Source organism: Alligator sinensis, unplaced genomic scaffold, assembly GCF_000455745.1.
Source record: "Alligator sinensis unplaced genomic scaffold, ASM45574v1 scaffold721_1, whole genome shotgun sequence".
NCBI classification, from domain to species: Eukaryota; Metazoa; Chordata; order Crocodylia; family Alligatoridae; genus Alligator; species Alligator sinensis.
Genome location: NW_005841857.1, coordinates 2,168,372 through 2,187,719, shown reverse-complemented (window position 1 = coordinate 2,187,719; position 19,348 = coordinate 2,168,372). Strand labels below are relative to the sequence as shown.

The 19,348-nt window shown below is 44.0% G+C and overlaps 1 protein-coding gene across 1 annotated transcript in view; it reads right to left on the bottom strand.

Moving 5' to 3' along the window:
• The window catches only part of TRAPPC9 (trafficking protein particle complex 9), an 843,209-nt gene that overhangs the window by 491,686 nt on the left and 332,175 nt on the right, over positions 1–19,348 (bottom strand). Inside the window, 1 exon segment of the mRNA XM_025214635.1 lies at positions 4,387–4,529. Coding sequence (XP_025070420.1) covers positions 4,387–4,529 — 143 coding nt within the window.

Here is a 19,348-nt window from a genome sequence, read left to right as displayed (position 1 = left end):
GAACACTTTGGGCTGGCACATTTTTTGGAACCCAGGGAAATTAAAGCAACAAGATTCTTTACTCAAAATTGTCAACTGAAGAAAAAACTTAAGTGTTGCCTGTCTCCTAAGAACTAAATACAAGCTTGAAAATATAAAACTTAATAAAGTTGCAGCTATAAATTTAAAGGAAATTAATTTTAAGTTAAAAAAAAAAAAAAGGGAGTGAAAGTCCGCACTGAGTTACAGTTCACTGTATTTTAGTCTTTGCGGTAGGCAGAGAAAAAAATCAATAATCAAGGATAAAAACCCAGAATTTCACCTAATGACAGCCACGTATTCATAGGCATTTTGAAAATGACAGTATTATAATAATTGTTTCAATTTAGAGTGTAATATAATATGATACATGACGTGGGTCAATAAAAGGAAGTACAGGAGCAAAGTAACAACTTTGTTAATCGCTAAGACCATTAGCATAGAACAAATGTGATGAGAGATGGGGAGCATGGGAAAATAATAAAGAACATCTGTGATTAAAGATAAGGCATATACAGGAAAAATAAGATTTTAAGAGCTTTTTGGTAGATGCTGCACCGATGCACCGAGGGAAGAGAAATACATATACTATTTTACCTTCGATTTAGCAACACCTATAGGCATTTGCTTAACAGCAGCATGTGCCTAAGTATGTCCCTTTTAAGCAAAGCACCTGAAATAGATGCTCAATTTTCTTTGCTTTCTTGGGATGATGTATAGGTTGAATAGAGATGTGCTAAGGAAAATGCATCTGATCAACACATCAAAGAGCTACTCAACACAGCTCACAAAGACACTCTCATGGACCCAGAGGGACAGACTTCCATCTTCAGCTCCCTCTGGGTATAAATGAAGTTTATTTCCTACCTGTAGGGACTTTTCACCATCATGTACCATCTATACTTTTCCCAGAGCCTGACGAAGGGACTTTGATCCCGAAAGCTTGCAGAAAAGGACAATTTTCTTGCCATTTTCCAGTCGGTCTAATAAAAGGTATCATTTTGGAACCAAGAGTTCTAGTTTTTGTATGTCTTTTTGTCTCTGACCAACACGGCTACCAAGTACACCCCTGAAGATAAGGTCACACTTAAGCGCTTGGGTGAATTGGGGCCACTATATCCAGCACCTGCTATGATGCAGATTAAACCCACTACTTTGCATCTTTCCTTCTGTGAGAATAACTGTTCACCCTCCTTTTCATATCCGTTTCCTAGGTACAGCACCTGACATGAGTGTTAACAAATTTCACTCTGTTGTTCAATACCAAATTCTTTCATCTGTCAAAATCTTTTGGAGAATAACATGAAAATTCAGGCGTTTGCCAACCTCCCTCCCAGCTTTTTGTCATCTAAAAACCTGACCAGGAAGCTTGTTACTCACTGAGCCAAATTATGACTAAAAATGTTAAACACTAGATGCAGAACAGAACTCTGCAGATCTCACTTGAAATCTCATCCGTTTGTAGTTATTTTTTGCATGCACTATTCAGCCAATTAATGTAACCAACTAATAGTAATCCTACCAGACCCACATTTCTTCAGCTTATTTGTGAGAATGTCACGTGGGACTGTATCTACAACTTGTATTTTTGTATTTAAAAGGAGCGGTAATGGCAGGCTGCTTATAAAATGGTTTCAAAAGCTGACACTTGCACAAGAAAGAAAATAATTGATCTTTTGCTGTACAATGCATCATCAGGAAGTGTAAATGCCGTATCCCTGTAAAATTTAACCATCATACTCAGTCGAACCAGAGGTCCATCCAGCCCAGAATCGTGTCTCAGAACAATGGAAAGCTGCAGGTGACCCCTAGTTCTTTTATTGTGAGACACAGTGAGTCATAGTTCCAAATTCATTTCTTTCGTACCATTTTTGATTTTATACATCTTAATAATACCCTTCCTCAATAATTTCTTTTCCAAGCTGAGAAGTCCTAGTTTTCCCTCTATCGTATCACCTGGAAGCATTCCATATTCGAATCATCTCTACTACTCTTTTCTGCAACATTTCTAATTGTACTGTATCCTACTTGACAAGCTGCCCATAATAGTCAAGATGTGGGTAAATCACAGATTTGTGTAATGGTCTGATATTTTCTGTTTGGTTTTCAATTCCTTTTGTACTCATTCATAGCAATCTATTTTTCCTGTTCTAAGCCCTTGATGAGGTTATCAGATTTTATTTTTCAGAAGTTATATTTTTGCAACACCATAAATAATTTGCTGAACATTTATAGAGTACCCAAGCAAGCACACCCAGTATTTGAGTTCAGACTTTATAGCTAACATCCTGTAAAAACTTTCTTAGCACAGCTCACAAAAAAAAGAGTAAGCTTATACATATTACACTACACATTTCATTTTTAACTAGTGTTTGGCAAATCTCCCTAGTAATAAAACTGCATAATTTTTATTATGCAAACACATAATATATTTATGTATAAAATTAATCCCTAGATTAAATATTTGGTTTATTTCACTTCTGAATATATTTGCATCTAATAAAATGAGAAACGTATATGATGGTAAAACAAAAACCAAACAAGGACATGCCAAATTACATGAAAAATGTTGTGATTCCAATATATATTGCAATTTAAAACATACTGATCAAGTTACTGTGTTTGTCAAATGAGCTGACAATCTAAAAGCATAAATAACCTTGTCAGGCTAATTAGGAGATAAATGAAATGAGCGCTCTGGCAAGTGTTAAAGACGCACTTAAAGTATTAACTGCACTATAAATAGTAATCTGGCCACATATTAAAGCCAATTTATGGTGTGACAATATAGCAAAAAGCCACAAAAATGTTCCACATATAACATGGAACATCTCTGTAGCTTGTTTGTATCAAACTTTAAATAGAACATGTGGTATGTCAGGGTTGCCCCATGATAGTTTCTGACACTCAGCTGAGCGCAGAGATCCAGCATGGGGTAGCCTCAGGGCCCAGGTCACAGATCCCCTAATCCCATCAGTGGGATCAGACTGGAAGCAGTTTTGGGTCCTGGACCCAGCACCCCCATCCTATCCCTGGAGGTAGAGGGATGGGACAGGGAAGCCATGAGCCAAGAAGCAGTTCCCAGTGTTGGGCTCATGGTACCCTCATCACTGGCAGCAAGAGACCATGGAAATTGCACCTTGGAGGGTACCAGGTACCACCACAGCCTCTTGAGTGGCTGAGGAGTCCAATGCATGATAAGCAGACCCTTTCACAAGTTGCACATACAACCTCAGTTGTGCTTGCACCGGCATGCCAAGTACCATTTGTCTTGCCTGCCTCCGAAGCCTTTTCTCTCTCTCATCATTGATCCCCTCCATCTCAAAGCAACATAGGCTCTGTTTCACAGAGGCTTTCCACTCGCAGTGGTCCAAAGTGATTGATTACCAGCGTTGGCCATGTAGCTGGAAGCAGCCATGTAGCCAGAAGTCCCAACTGTATGCCAGCTTTTCTAAGTTCCAGGGTACCTGCAGAAGTGGCAGTTGCGGAACTGGTAGCTCAGTTCCCCAGCTGTAGGCACTGCTTTATAGTGTGGAGCATGGGCAGCTGGGGAGCCAGGAGCTCCCAGATCCCCATGGCACCTTGACACATGGGAAGCCTTAACAAGTGCTGCTGAGGTGGCTTCAATGGGCTTCCCTGCCAGGAACTTTAAACCCCATGTCTGGCAGCTCCACTCAGGTGCAGGGGATCAGACGTTCCCAGCAGGGTTTAAAGATCCCAGCGAGGGAAGACCTTCATCTGCCCCTGTCCACTGTGAGCCTCTGATCCACTGTGCCCAGCAGCCTGGACTGAGCTGCCAGGTATGGGCTTTTGACAATCCATTGAGTATCCATCTAGCCCAGAGAGGCCCAGTCTCAAAGAGGATCAAGAGCTGTCACCTGACTGTCAGCTTCAGTTTCTAGACTACTTTGGAGACCCATGCCAACCCTGGTGCCATCCAATTGCCTAACTGTTGGCTCCAACCCTGATCATTCAGATCAGATTCCAAAGCGCCATTAAATGAACGTGTGCCAGGGACTGATAAAGGTAAACACAATCTTGGTGGTATTTGTTTCATTACTGGTGTATAGGACAGTAAAATGTATGAACTTTAAAAATATTCCAACAGATTTAAACTGATTAAACCACAGTGTTTGGTTTTTAAAATAAGAGACTACCAGACTAAATACTGTCAGTGCACTATAGACTAGCCAATATTCTATACCCTTCCACATGCAATTTATTTATTCCATTCAAGAGCCTATTCATCTCCATCTGATTTATCCATTTCATTCCAGAACCTCATCTAGGTGTCGCCAATAGGTTTCCAGGATGCTTCTGCAAATGACACTATGTATTTTAGATAGTTATTTGAAAGGAAAAAGTTACCTTGTTGCAGGAAGGGTACTGACACGTGTAAAGAAGACAGATGGCTCCACTTCCACATGAAGGCCCAGTGACAGGTTCCTATAGTAGCCTTCAACATGTCCTGGTCCCCCTGAGTATTTAAAGTTCAAAATGGCTTCCAGTGTCTAAAAAATAATGGTAAATCATCTATTAATTACGGTTGTGTTACTATGCACAACAACTGTTCAATCAAATTAAGTTAAGAATTCCAGCACGCGCAAAATTTCTACATTAGTCATGAATTGTCACCTTCTAACCACCACAATTCATTTTCGAAAGGAAGTGTTCCATAGCCATAATCAAATAATTTACCACAGGTAAATATTAGGGTTAAAATAAAGTCATATATAATCACACTTCATGCATTATTTTCAATATTTAGTCCCAAATGATCAAAAATGAACTATTTGAAAAAGAATATAAAAATAACTGAGAGGCTCATTTTGCTGCTTTTCCTCTAAAGAATAAAATATGTATTTACTGTTACAAATGCACCATCCTCCTGGTCAAATCCCTTATACTTTAAAGGTTTAAAACTGACTATATTTACTAAACGAATGTATCTTAAAGCCTTACAATAATACAGAAACCAGGCTTTCAGCCTTATAGGAGCCATTATAGATTCATAATAATTGGGGTGTAACATAGCAAAAAGCGTATAGTAACTTTTGAAGGAAATTTCTCTGTCATATATAACCCACAAAAACAGAAACATACGTTCCCTTCCTAAATCCCATTTCAGAAACTAAATAATAGATGTAAAAATAGTGAGCATCTCTACTGCAGTAGTTCCTTTCCACTCATGTATTTCTCTTACTGATACTAATTCTTCAGAGCTTTTTGGCAAGCGCACTCCCTCACTCCTCTTTCCTTAATGAGCTGCCCGTGTGCTGGTTTTCATCAGATCACTTTTCATGCTGTCCTGTGTGCTCCAGCTCCAAAGAAAACACTGGTTTTTGTGGTGGTCGAAAACATTTTGCCCTCCTCTTCAAGCTTGAGAGCATTCTGAGACTAGCGAGGGCTTTCTCAGAAAGCACGCAGGAGCAATCAGAGCAAGGCACTGGACCATCAACATTTCCCAGCTTTGAAAGAATTTTACGGTGTTAAGTGGTCGGACTTTATTCCATTTTGCAGACAGGGTGGAAACGTCCTTAATTTTAATCAAACATTCCGTCGGGATTTCTAATTCAGTGATCTTAGGTACATTTGTGCACAGGTAATCATGTTTCCCCACTCCCAGATCATACAAAACTGGTGACTTAACTTTGCCTCCAGGTATAGCCCCAAGCTAGCGTTACTCCCAAGAGCTGCCTCATAACACAGGGAGAAGTCTCCAAGGGGCACCCTGTCCCGCTGTCAATTTCTACTCTGTAGTCAATCAACCCGAGCTCCCGCTACTTCAAGAGAGCAATCAATAGCAAGTACAAAAACAAAACGAACAATGCAGATCTACTCTAAACAAAGACTTTACTCTGCTTATTCAGCTCACCTAATTAACAAAAAATAAGAGATTGATCAGCAAGTCCAGACAGCTGACACTACTTCCAGCTAAGCTGTGTCTTCAGAAAGAACTCCAACATTAATTAGGAATTTTGCTGTGAAACACATGGGTCTCGTAGGCTTTGTTTAATGTCATCACACTCAAGGCAGGATGTTGGGTAAAACTGATGCTATATGATAGTCACACTGCTTGCTCTATATAATCAGACTGCTCTTCCCTACGTTTATATAAGAACATCTTTTAGCTTATCCAAATGGTTACAAATGCGGGAAACAGGAGCTCTTTGAAAGAGCTTTAGTGGGAACTGGGAGGTGTTTTTTCCCCCTAAAAAATAAGATACTCTTTCTACTACATGAACTAGAAAGCTCTCCAAAATCCTAAATTAAAGTTACAACTGTGGAACTAAAAATGGCACCTTCAAAGCAGGCTTGCTCTTTACAGATAGTCAAGTAAAAAAAAGTACTGCTAGCTACACAGCCTGTTGGCTCGGCAGAACCAACGCGCTAAGAGGCAGCTGCAGATTCTATTAGTCTAAGCATCCCCAATGGAATTGTTAAGTATCATTCAATTATCTCTGTGGAAGCCTACAATAAGCAAAAAGGATGCACAGGTGTCAATGCAACTTTAATTTCAGCTGAAAATCTTTATTACCAGTGAAAATATACAACCAGCTTGACAAGACAGAGTCGATATTGTGCTTTGAGGGCAAGCAAGCAGAAAAAGTTTCTGAACTGCCTATTATCCGATACAGAAATCTTCAAGAATATTTGTGGAACAGAGTCCTACTTTAAACAGTCAAAACCTCATTACCAATATTACAAGAATATCTTGCATCGTTTTAGTATGACCGGTGAGTGTCCTTTGTCATCATTTACTTGTTTATAAAATAACATTATGGTGTTCAAGCTTCGTTGCGTAACAACTTGAATGTAGCTAACAATGCTCAGGAAACACCTGAATAGATATTTCACTGAAAATACTTTTGATTGAATTTCCAATCCCAGAGGGGAAAAAAAGGTCTGGGCTTTTCAGAAAGGAACTCCTTGTGTTGCTCTGCACAAGCATGTGTATAACATCATGTCCTGCTGTATTAGTTCAATAATTTTGGAACTTCTCTCTCACTAGGACACCTACAGTAGTTACTATTACAGGACGTGTAATCAACTTGGTTTCTTTCCTATTTAATTTTCTAGGAAGTTACAAAAATAAGCAGTTGAGAAGAATATCTTATAAATGTATACTTATAACTTCTCTCCTATTTTTCAGCTGATTAAAAGTCATTACCTGCCCACACTCTCAGAATTTAGGTCATTATTTGAAATTCACTGACCTAATATAATACCAAGTGCTCAAAACTTTTCAGTTTAATAATATGAATTTCTACACACATGATTACTGTAATCCACAAAGCACTCCGAAAACTTCAATTAATTTCTGCCCCGTAGGATGCTTTATTCCCATTATAAAGATGGCCTTTCAACAAATTTCCTCTAGACTTGCAAAATGGCACATCTGAAATCTGAATCCAACCCAGAGCACTTAAACAATACGTTATTCTCAAATCACAGAGGGCAGAACTGACAGATCTCACAGGCTATGTTGGACAAAGATAACAGGTTGTTACAAAGTTCTTTCACATGCTGATTTTTCATTATCATTTCTAATATAGTTGCAAAGTATACGAAATACTAAATTTTTCCTTCTGGTACTGCTATATACAGAAGCAAAGAAGGAAATGTACATCAGAAAAGGGCGTGCACCCACATCATTTTACTTAAAGATATTGGAGGTTTCAGACAGGCAAGGTCTTTTCCCAAAGAGTTTCAGTACAGAACAAACAGAAGTATAGGGAAGAGACACGATAAAAAGGTAACATCTCTGCAAACATATTTTCCGTGGTTCGTTATTTCCATGTGTTCGTACATTAAAGGATGTTTGTTTAAAGTGAAGAAGTCAAAAGGTTCTTAAATGCCTAACAATTACGTTTTCCAGTGAAGTAATGGAAAGACTTCGGGAGAAATCACAAGGAGTTGGCCTGCCTGAAAATTTTCCATTTTAAAGTTTCTGCGTATGGATGAAGTTTGACCAAAAAGCCATCAATTATTTTTAGGCACACGTGCAAGAAAACTTTGGCCAGTGCAATTTCAAGCTGGAAAATCCACTCTAGACATGGAAAGTTTCTGTAAAATGGTCACCGTCAAAGGACTACCTTAGCTCAACAGGCTGCCAACGTAGTACAGTCAAGGCATGCTGGTTTCTCTAGATAACCATGTAACCTTGGATTTTGCAGCATGAGTAAGCAGGTACCAATTTACATATAGGGATGGTTTTCATGATTGCAGAGTAGGGCTTGAATTCATATCCGTAGAGTCATAACAAGAAGCCTTAACAGATCTGCTATCATGCTCCAGCAAAATTTCCATGGGTAATGGGAGAAATGAAAATGGAATCTTATACAAATAGTTATAACAGGCTGTTAATATGTACTATAATGTACCTCTTACAACTGTGAGGTAGTAAGATGCATTCATAGAGGTGTAAGAAAAATTAAAGCTTAGGTTCAAAACATTTTTTCCCATAACGTGGGTGGGGTGCCTTTGATATTATAGTACCATCAAACATTCTGTGTAAAACATCCCACAATGAAAATCACATAAGTTCATTAATAATCAAACCAGATTCTTTGAGTAATGTGATATCTTTTTATTAGACCAAGTAAATAGTTGGAAAAAATGTTCTTTCCACGGTTTCAGGTACAAACACAGATGTCTTAGATTTCATAGACGTTAGGGCTGGAAAGGGACCTTGTAAGATCACCGGGTTCAGTCCAGTGCCCAGGGGGCAGGAAATCAGCTAGGATAAAAGGATCCCAGCAAGATAAATGTCCAAATTTGTTCTTAAAAGAGTTCAGAGTAGGTGCTTGCACCACCTCTGGGGGAGTTTGTTCCAGGCCTTGGGGGCTCAGACAGTAAAGAAGTTTTTCCTTATGTCCAGCCTAAAACAGTCTTGCAGGAGTTTGTGACCATTGGACCTTGTCATCCCTTGGGGTGCTTTGGTGAACAGGCGTTCCCCCCAGATCCTGCTAAGCACCCCTGATGTACTTATAGGCTGCCACCAGGTCACCCCTGAGCTTCTCCAGGCTGAAGACCTCTCTTCATAAGGCCTGTTTTCTTGCCCTCTGATCATGTGCGTCGCTAACATCCTTCTACAGGCACCGGGAGTGTCTGGAGCATGCAGAGCAGCACCCTGCAGGTAAGTCTGTGAAGGGGAAGGGGTGTGGGGGAAGGAAGAGTCATGGCGGGGGCCGGTCAAGGCCCCCACGGTGAGGGAGGGAGTGGGACAGGGACTCTCTCACTGCTTCCATCTCTCCCCCAGTACCTCTCTGGTATTTCTGCCACCTTCCTTTACTCTCCTTTCAAGCAGTGATTAAAAGACAGAAGAAATCTATGAGTTCCTTTAGTCCAGTGGTGCTCAATCTTTTTGGCCAGCAGACCAGATGAGCAGTAGCGGCAGGGTGACCTGGCCCCAACCTGCTGCACAGAATTCAGGGTTTGGGAATTTGGCAGCAAGAGAGGGTGGCTGTATTTATTGCCACCTTTCCCTTGCCACCAAGTTTCCTGACCCATGGGGAGCTCCATGGGCTGGATACCTATGGCTCCGTGGGCTGCATTTGTGTCCTATAGGCCAGAAGTTGAGCGCCGCTGCTTTAGTCCATCCCTTGAGGGACAACAGAAGGTGACTGTCAACCAAGTCAGTTCCTAGGCTTTCTTTATGTTTCCTCCCCTCTCCAATTACTGTAAGTGGCTGAAATGGCCAACTTGGCAAGCTCTTTTAAGAAAAGTATGCCCTGAAGACTGAGTATTTAACAGAAATGCTGACTTCATAAGGATTTCTTTTTCATTATCTAGTAAGTTCCAAAAAAAAGGGGCCCATTTCAATTTACTCAACTATGCTATTTTCACTGGCAGCATATCATCCTGGAAATGCATGTGGTACATAGGTTAAGATGGGAAACTGAAAGTACGATGAGTTCTGCCACTGATTTGCTATACGACCCTCAGGCAAGTCACTTCCTTACATACTGTATTCCATCTCTGTAAAATGGAGTGAGAGCATTACAGTAAAACTACTTCATACAGCCAGTAAGAGAATCAAACCAGTATTCACAACATACTTTGAGATCCTTCAGTAAAAGGCTTGCTAGAATTGCACATTAAAAATTGATTATAATTACACATCTGTGATTCAGTGCAACAGAGACATTAGATAAATTTCCCTTTGATAATTAGACACAGAAAAATTATCCAATTGTTAATTTAGGGACACTGAAATCAAAAGTACTTTCTTCTGTTTCTAAGATCGCTCACCCATTCCATTACCAGCTGCTTTAAAGAACTTGCACTGTTTGCACGCGCTTTATGAACATGCCAGTTCACTGCAAAACAATGAGACTGACTTGCATTATTTGATCCTACACACTTGAAATGGCCTTTTTTAACCCCTGAATGTAATGGCAGGGATAAGATCTGTCAAATTATGGACTCAAAAGGGTTAAGAAATAAACTTGTATTACATAGAACGTATTAATCATAAAATGTTATCACAAATATTTACAATTAAACAGATACTTTTACAAATTATCAATAAAACATTGCAAGTGTTTATTCAGCACAAAAATTCTTTTCTTAACATGAGTGCTATTCAGTCTGTAGAGAAATGGTCTTCTTACTTCTGTGATGCATTCTCTTCTAGAAGGGAGCTGTTAGAAACAGCAGGACAGTATGCTTTTTTACCTTAGTCACTCAAACTCAAATGAAGGTTTGAGGTAAAAGGTAGTCCATCAAAAAGAGCAGCTCACGTTTTGGCTGAGATTCCAGGAAGAGCAAACTACCTGTGTGCTGTTTGTGACCACCTCTGCTCAAAAACAGATGGATGTACTATAGTAAAAAATAAGCAACTTGTACTAAGAATACATTCAGGCTCTGCAGTGCTGAGTTCTCTTCCAACCTGTAAGACCCCCAACATCTGCCACCAATCAAGAAAAGGACAAAACTACTATACTTTCATAGGCTCATAAAAATTAGGGTTGAAGGGACTGCAGGAGGTCACATCTAGTCCAAACCCCTGCTCAAAGCAGGACCAGCCCCAACTACATCATCCCAGCCAGGGCTTTGCCTAACCAGATTTTAAAACCCCACAAGGATGGAGCTTCTACCACCTCTCTGGGTGACCTGTCCAGTGTTTTACTACCCACCTAGTGAGAAAATTATTCCTAACATCTAAACTATACTTCCCCTGGATGCAACTCGAGCCTGCTGCTCTGCCGCCACTGAGAACAGTTCAGCTCCATCCACTTTTGAACCCCCTGCAGGGAGTTGAAGGCTGCTATTAAATCCCCCATCAGTCTTCTCTTCTCCAGACTAAAGAAGCCCAGTTCCCTCAGCTTCTCCTCATAAATCATGTGCCCCAGGTCCCTCACCATTTTTGTAGCCCTCCACTGGACTCTCTCTAATTTGTCCACATCCTTTCTGTAGCATGGGGCTCAAAACTGGACATGGTTCTCCAGATTTGGCCTCACCAGTGCTAAATAGAGGGAAATAATCACTTCCCTTGACCTGCTGGCAACACACCTATCAATACAGCCCAGGATACCGTTCGCCTTTTAGGTAACAAGGGCGCACTGTTGGCTCATATTCAGCTTATTGTCCACTGTATCCTCCAGGTCCTTTTCTGTAGCCAGAGCTGTATTGTCCACTGTATCCTCCAGAGCTGCTGCCCAGCCAGTTGCTCTTAGCCTGTCCCGGTGCATGGGACTGTTCTGTCCTAAGTGCAGGACTTTGCACTTGTCCTTGTTGAACCTCATGAGATTCCTTTTGTTTCAATCCTCCAATTTGTCTCGGTCACTCTGAATCCTAGCCCTACCCCCCAGTATATCCACTACTCCCCCCAGCTGAGGGTACACTCTCTGCCATCTTCCAGGTCACTGATGAAGACATTGAACAAAACCGGCCCCAGGACTGACCCCTGGGGCACTCCACTTCATACCAGCTGCCACCCAGACATCGAGCCATTGATTACTGCTCTCTGAGCCCAATGCTCCAGCCAGTTTTCTATCCACCTTACAGTCTATTCATCCAGCACATACTTCCTTAGCTTGCCTGCAAAAATGTTGTGGGAGACTATCAAAAACCTTGCGAAAACCAAGGTATACCACCACCCACCGGTCTCCCCATATCCACAGAGCCAGTCACCTCATCATAGAAGGCAATCAGGTTGGGCAGGCATGACTTGCCTCTGATGAATCCATGCTGCCTGTTCCTAATCCATTTCTTTCTTCCACTCCATTCCAATGCCCCACAATCATATTGAAAATCAAAGTCTTACTGGCATATGTTGTATAGGTATAGTCTGGCTATTGGAGTTTCTAAATGATGCTTTATTTTCTTTGAGACCATGTAGTATTTAGTAGACCTGTTCATGCCTTAACATCAAATGACATATCTTTGTGGAAATAACTAGTTACATGTAAATCAGTCTAGATACACTGCAGAGATCAGATGCTTTGAATCAAGTGGTAGACAAGATGTACTGTTTTAATGGGGGGAAAAAAAAAATCAGACAGACAGTCTCATGCAGGAGCTTATGTTTTCCATTATTCAGGATCAATGGAACTGACCCCTTGCTGCATAACTATACTTCTGACTGGTTATATTAAAACCTCAAATCAAACTATATTTCCATGAACCAGCTGTTAATTGATACAATGAGGTCAGAAGCAATTTTCTAACAAAACAAGCTAATATCTATTTTATTTCCCAAAACCAACATTTGGCACTATTACACTACGGCCTAGCCTTGTTAAAAACTGTATAAAAATTGTGGTCAGCACACACAGACAAACTTTTTGCTGACAAGCCCAAATACAATGACTGCAACTGGCTGGGCCTCTGGGCTGTAACTGCATCAGGAATGGATATCATTCTCACAACCTTCTCGTATCGCCAATGAGGCCATTTCCAACCAGATGTATTATTAATTGGGCAGCCTTCTTCCTCCAGCAGGGCTTCTCAACAGCAGTGCAGAATAGGTAATATTGCCCTTCACCACGGTATAAATATATATATATATATATATATGAGTCTAACAATTATTAGAGAAGTGTAGGAAAATATAAAACTGTTGCACTCACTATACTGGAAATGTAAGAGGTTTGTTTTTTTTTTCCCTAATAAGCTGTCTTAATGTTCTTATCTGACACTAGAGGTATTGTTGATTTAAATTTACCCAGGATTATCTTTGCAGTTGTTGAATCCCAGTTGCACTGTGGACGCTTCATTTAAAATTTCAATTCTCACCTCCTCCTCCGTGAAGTTGCAAAATAAACTTTATAAAGCAGCAAATTTAGTTCAGAGGCTTGCACAGGTAGACCGCTAACAGTAAAATTAAGGGCATGATGGGATCTGATGTGCAATCCCAGCAATTGCACCTCCTGCCACATATGCACGACAGGAGACATGATTGTGGGATCAGGGATCAGACCCTAATAGCACCTCATTGCTCATGCAGAGGGAACCTGGGATCATGATTCCAGGCTCCCCCTGAACAGGCAAGTAGTAAGCTTGGCTCCTGTGGCTGTGAGCCCCAGGCAGCTGATCAGACCAGCTCTCCCAACCACAGGAGCTCTGATCAGCTAACCCATGGGAATGCATGGGGCCAAGCTCCCAGCTCCAGGAGCACAGGGGAGCCAGTGGCACTGATGTGCTCCCCAAACTAGGACCCCCGATCAGCAGATCAGGGCTCCCAGCCATGGGAGTACACCAGAGTCTTGACGGGCTCCGATGTGCTCCTGAGGCTAGCGTGACTGACCACACCTTTATATGTCAAGTGTGATGCAGACTGGCCACAACGTTAGTATGCACATCTTGTGTAACAATTTTCTGGCTTATTCCCAATTTTATCACACCATTAACTGAATGAATGCAAGGCCCGGGTCAGTACTAAAGAAATGATTAACCAGTTTATCACATCTTAAGTGTAACATCTGTTAGGGGCCATGTTACCACATTTTAGCCACAACCATCCTCTATCTTTAGAGCTACTAATTGGCCATCAGTACCCAAGGTGGGGAATCCTTGGAGTGGGTGAGAACATTCATCTAAATGTTTTTCTCTCTCTGTACAGAAATTACCAATATAACATTTAACGTATTAATAGATAGGCAGATTTTAGGTGAGCTAAATTAGTGTGTTGTGTATTCCGGGTTCACTCTGGGTTGGTTTTGCTTAGCAATCCTTTATCATCATCTGCTGAGCAAACTGAGGCAGTGACAAATCAGGAGAGACAGGCAACAAGAGCCAAGCTTCCTGCCCCCTCATTGCCTGCACACCTCCTGCCCCTACCAGTTCCTACTTACCCCCCATTATGCCTGGCCCCCAGCCCCAATTCCCCCCTCTACGCTGCTTCTGTTACCTGTCCCCCCGCTTCCCTCCCACCCACTAGCTTACCTTTGCTCTTTGCTGGCAGGCTCCATCCCTGCTGCAGTCTGAGGCATGTAGCATGTCTCCAGCCAGGCCCCATAACAGCAGCATGAAGCCGGCATGCTGTTCCAGGCCAGCCCTGTGGAAGCGGTGCTGGCTCCATGCTCCTGCTGCTACAGGACTGGGCTGTGTGCGGGCCGGGAGCGGTCCGAGGCCCTCGGGGGCACGCGGCGGGCTGTGGCCAGCAGCCCTGGCACACGAGTCGGGGAATGCAGGCCGGCGGACTAGAATTAGGCACGGACACGTAGCGGTTGATTAAAGATTATTTTACTTACACCGTAGATGGTCGCGGTGCAGGCAGGAAAACTTGCTTGAGTTGCAGTTACAGACAGGAAAGAAGAAGAGCGGACAAGAGTTCCTTCCACGCGAACTCTAGCCCAATCCGGCTGAAGGCTCTAAAACCGCGAGCCCATCATGTCAACCGAAGAAAACAACTCGGAGAAGAGCTCTGGATACACTCACACGAAGTTTGCTAGGCTCCGTGGAACTTGCGTGGGGAAAGGGGTTCGTCGAGGGATCACTCAGCAACGGGGAGAGGCCAGAGGTTGATCAGACCCCTGTAGCCTTCTTAAGGTACACGCTGGGCCCGTTAGGCTCTGCAGCGCTTAGAGTTCTTCACGAGACATGAAGTCCTCCTCCTCCTCCAGATGGTTGTGCAGTCCTCCAACTTGGGCGGAAACCGCTCAAGCCTCTTATACGGCTAGCAAGCCAATCACGAGCCGCCACGTGGGAATAATTTAGAACTGGCCAATAGTGGGACACAAATTTGCATGCGGGTGGCGGGAACTCCTTTGCACCGGGGTTTTCTCTTTGCAACTGAGAAATGCACCTTGCAAAGAAAGCTCCTCGTGGCAGAAAATAATTTAGCAGTGCTGAAGCGCGCACACACAAAATCACACCCTTGGGTTGTGACACTAACAGTAGCCAGATTACCCTGGGAATCCATAACACAGCTATAACACAGCTTTGTATCATTCTTTTCAGACAAAGCCCTCCTATCTGTGCTACTCAAGGAAACTGTACTGGAACCCTGCTAACAGATGTATTCGAACACAACGGTTGCTAGCGCCATTATCATTGTTGTAATGTCTAAAGGGCCCAGATAGAAATCTTTGTGGTAGGTATCGTCTGTAGGGCCCCTGTCTGAAAGAACTTATAACAGAATAGAACTTATATCCTAATAGGCAGAGGGTGGGAGACGGGGAAGACCATTAAAGATTTTACAGTGGGGGAACTGAGGCAGATGGATTGGCTTGGTCACACAGGGAGTCTGTGGCAGAGCTGCAAATTGAAGCTGGATCACCTGAATCCCAGCCTTGAACCTGAACCCGCCCCCAACCACTTGTGTGACTTCGGCTATATTTACTGCATTTGGTGCAAATGATTTGGATCAACCCAGATGGTCAATTTCTTTTTTTTTTTGTGCAGATGAATTATTTGCTTGAAAAAATATTTGTCCTGCACTGCCACATACACCAAGAGTTTCTTTTTCCCTGCCCCTCCCACTTGCTGAAATCCTTTTGAAGGAGAAGGTGACTCGGCAAGTCCGTGCTGTGGCTTTCTGCCTTCCTGTGCAGTTCTCCGTACAGCAGAATTTCGCATCCTGCCTCTGGGGCGGGACCATTGCTCCAGAAGCTCTTGCGTTTTCTTAGAAATCTACTCCAGGTCATTTTCCAGGAAAGTGCCCGGATTGAGAAAGCACCGCCCCAGCGGGAAAGGGAGATCTCCTGTGCTCTGGGCCAGAGAGTAAAGGTGCTGGGCAGAGCTCTGCTTCCCCCCATCCTCCTCCCTCCGTGGTGGAAATGGCTCTCCCCTCCTTTTCCCTGATAATATGCAGAGAGTACTTTGACCATCTGGCTTCACAGCCAGGCCTCCAGGGCTGGTTCCTTTTGTGCCCTTACACCAGAGATGGGCAATTATTTCGGGCAGATGGCCACTTACTGAGTTTTGGCAAGCCATCGAGGGCCATGTGACAGGCAGCCAGGGGCAGATAAATATAAATTTTCTCAATTTTTTAGGGGCCCCACGGGCTGGATAGAATGACCTGGTGGGCCGCATCTGGCCCACAGGCCGCATTTTTCCCACCCCTACCTTGCACAGTGCCATAGGGCATCTTCACCATGTAAACACTGCTGGGAGCGTGAATCCCATGCAACACTTAACTGAATGCCCTCTGCTCCATCAGGCTGCTGCCTCTATTTCTCACTCTCGCTGCTTCCTGGGACTTCTGAGGCACTTGCCCTTTCCTTGTCCACTGCACACAGGGCAAACCACCCCTCCCAGAGGTTCCATGTCATCCTGCTGTGTCCTCTTCAACTTCCTTCCCTCACCGGAACCACTGCACCATCGAGGCTTTCACTGCTCTGGTAAAAGGGGTTCTCCTTTCAGCGAAAGATATCTGTTTGGATATCTCCCAAGCCAGTTTTCCATTTTTCTTCTCTGAGAGTTAAACTATCCTGTTCTGCCTTTGAATGGGGGAAGCAGGGTGGTAAGGTGCCGGGTTCCTCGCTCTTGTGTCTGCACGTGGCCTCATTCCTGCCCTGCCCTGCCAGGCCGCAGCCCTTCATGCACCTCACTCCCCATCTGCAGCTTCTTCTCCTATTCCAATCCTGGGCATCCTCACAGTTCTGCCAGTGCAACCTGCCATGACTGGCAACCCCTTGCTCTCCCTGTCGTAAGGCCACTTATAGCTTTGCCAGTGACCCTCCTTCTCTTTCAGTCCAAGGCCTCTGTCAATTGTGCTCTAATTTAGTGGGGATTTAGGATGTGCTCAGGTATCTGCTGAGGACTTAGACGTGCCCCACAAACTCTTATTATCCTCTTTTGATTAAGGCACTTTGGATAATACCCAGGAGCTTGACTCTTGCTATTTAGCTGCTAGCAAAATGAAAGGCAGTGCTGTAGTGTATAGGGCAGGGCTGTCAAACATATGGCTCATGGGCTTGACCCAGTCTGCATGGGTGGGTCATCTGGTCCACAGGACTTCTTGTGGGCTGGATATAGCCCACAACACTAGTAACCATGGCTGCTGGAGCCCTGCAGTGGCAGCAGTAATTGCTGCTGCTTTAGCACAGCTCTAGAAACCAGGGAGTTAACACTGCTCTCCACCCCACTCTCCTGCACCTTGCTGCCAAAATTGGGGTTTTTAGTTGCCCCCCCAGTGACTAAAACTGACAGCAAGGGGAAAGGGACAGTGAGGGGCAGTGCTGTTAACTCGCTTGGTTCCAGAGCTGTGCTGAAACAGTGGCTCCAGCAGCAGTGGGACTTAATGCCATTGCCACCGCTCATAGGTAATCCAGCCTGCAGGACACGTAGCGGTTGATTAAAGATTATTTTACTTACACCGTAGATGGTCGCGGTGCAGGCAGGAAAACTTGCTTGAGTTGCAGTTACAAACAGGAAAGAAGAGCGGACAAGAGTTCCTTCCACGCAAACTCTAGCCCAATCCGGCTGAAGGCTCTAAAACCGCGAGCCCATCATGTCAACCGAAGAAAACAACTCGGAGAAGAGCTCTGGATACACTCACACGAAGTTTGCTAGGCTCTGTGGAACTTGCGCGCAGGGAAGGGGTTCGTCGAGGGATCACTCAGCAATGGGGAGAGGCCAGAGGTTGATCAGACCCCTGTAGCCTTCTTAAGGTACACGCTGGGCCCGTTAGGCTCTGCAGCGCTTAGAGTTCTTCACGAGACGTGAAGTCCTCCTCCTCCTCCAGATGGTTGTGGAGTCCTCCAGCTTGGGCGGAAACCACTCAAGCCTCTTATACGGCTAGCAAGCCAATGACGAGCCTCCACGTGGGAATAATTTAGAACTGGCCAATAGTGGGACACAAATTTGCATGCGGGCGGCGGGAACTCCTTTGCACCGGGGTTTTCTCTTTGCAACTGAGAAATGCACCTTGCAAAGAAAGCTCCTCGTGGCGGGAAATAATTTAGCAGTGCCGAAGCGCGCACACACAAAAATCACACCCTTGGGTTGTGACAGGCTGAAGCCATGTTCCATGCCCCAGGGTGCAACAGGTACAGAGTCTACCAGCATGGAGCAAAGGCAAGGAGGAGTGCAACAGAGGGTGAGGGGGATACTGGGGGCTGTAGGGGAGGAGCGCAGGGTGTTCAGAGCCAGCGGAGGGGGATGAGGTGTCAGGCTCCAGCTCCAGCCCCAGCTGCAACTTCAGGTTGGGGCTGGAGTCACAGCAACTGCCTGTTGTAGACTTTCCATCACTGGAGAGGGTCAAGAAGAGGTTGGACAGCCACTGATCAGGGATCATTTGGATGTAGCTATGCCTATTTTCCATGTTTCTGGACTTTGCTTGGTTGCCACGTGGGACTGGGAGGGAATTTCCTACACAACACCCTGCTCCATGCATCAGGGGCAGGGGTTAAGTCTTCCTCAGAGGCCTTAGGGGTTGGTTACAGGAAAGGCTGGGGATTTTGACTGGGATGTGCCAAGGCTCCTGCTGGGTCTTAAACCCAGAGGTTCCTGGCTAGAGGGGCTTAGGCCCCTGCTCAGGGATGCACCAATTTCCATATCTAGGGTCAGAAAGGAATTTTACTCCATGGTCAAGTTGGCATGGACGGGGAAGGGGGGAATTGGGCCCTCTTCCTAGGATCTCTCTAAGGTATATTAACATCCTTTGCAGCAGCAGGATGCTGGCCACCACAGGCTCCCTACTTCATCTGTGGCAGGTTAGTGTTATGTCTTGGGCTTTATATCAGGGTTGACTGTGTAGCTTTGCTAAGAAGCTAGACAATGGATTTGTACAGGATGGTTTAGATGGGGTTGATCCTGCCTCAGGAGGTAGGACTGGATTGGACTAAGGGCAGGAGGTTGGACTAGATGACCTCTCCAAGTCCCTTCCATCCCTTCTTCTCTACTATTCTGTGATTCTATGGCAGGCAGCACAGCAGCA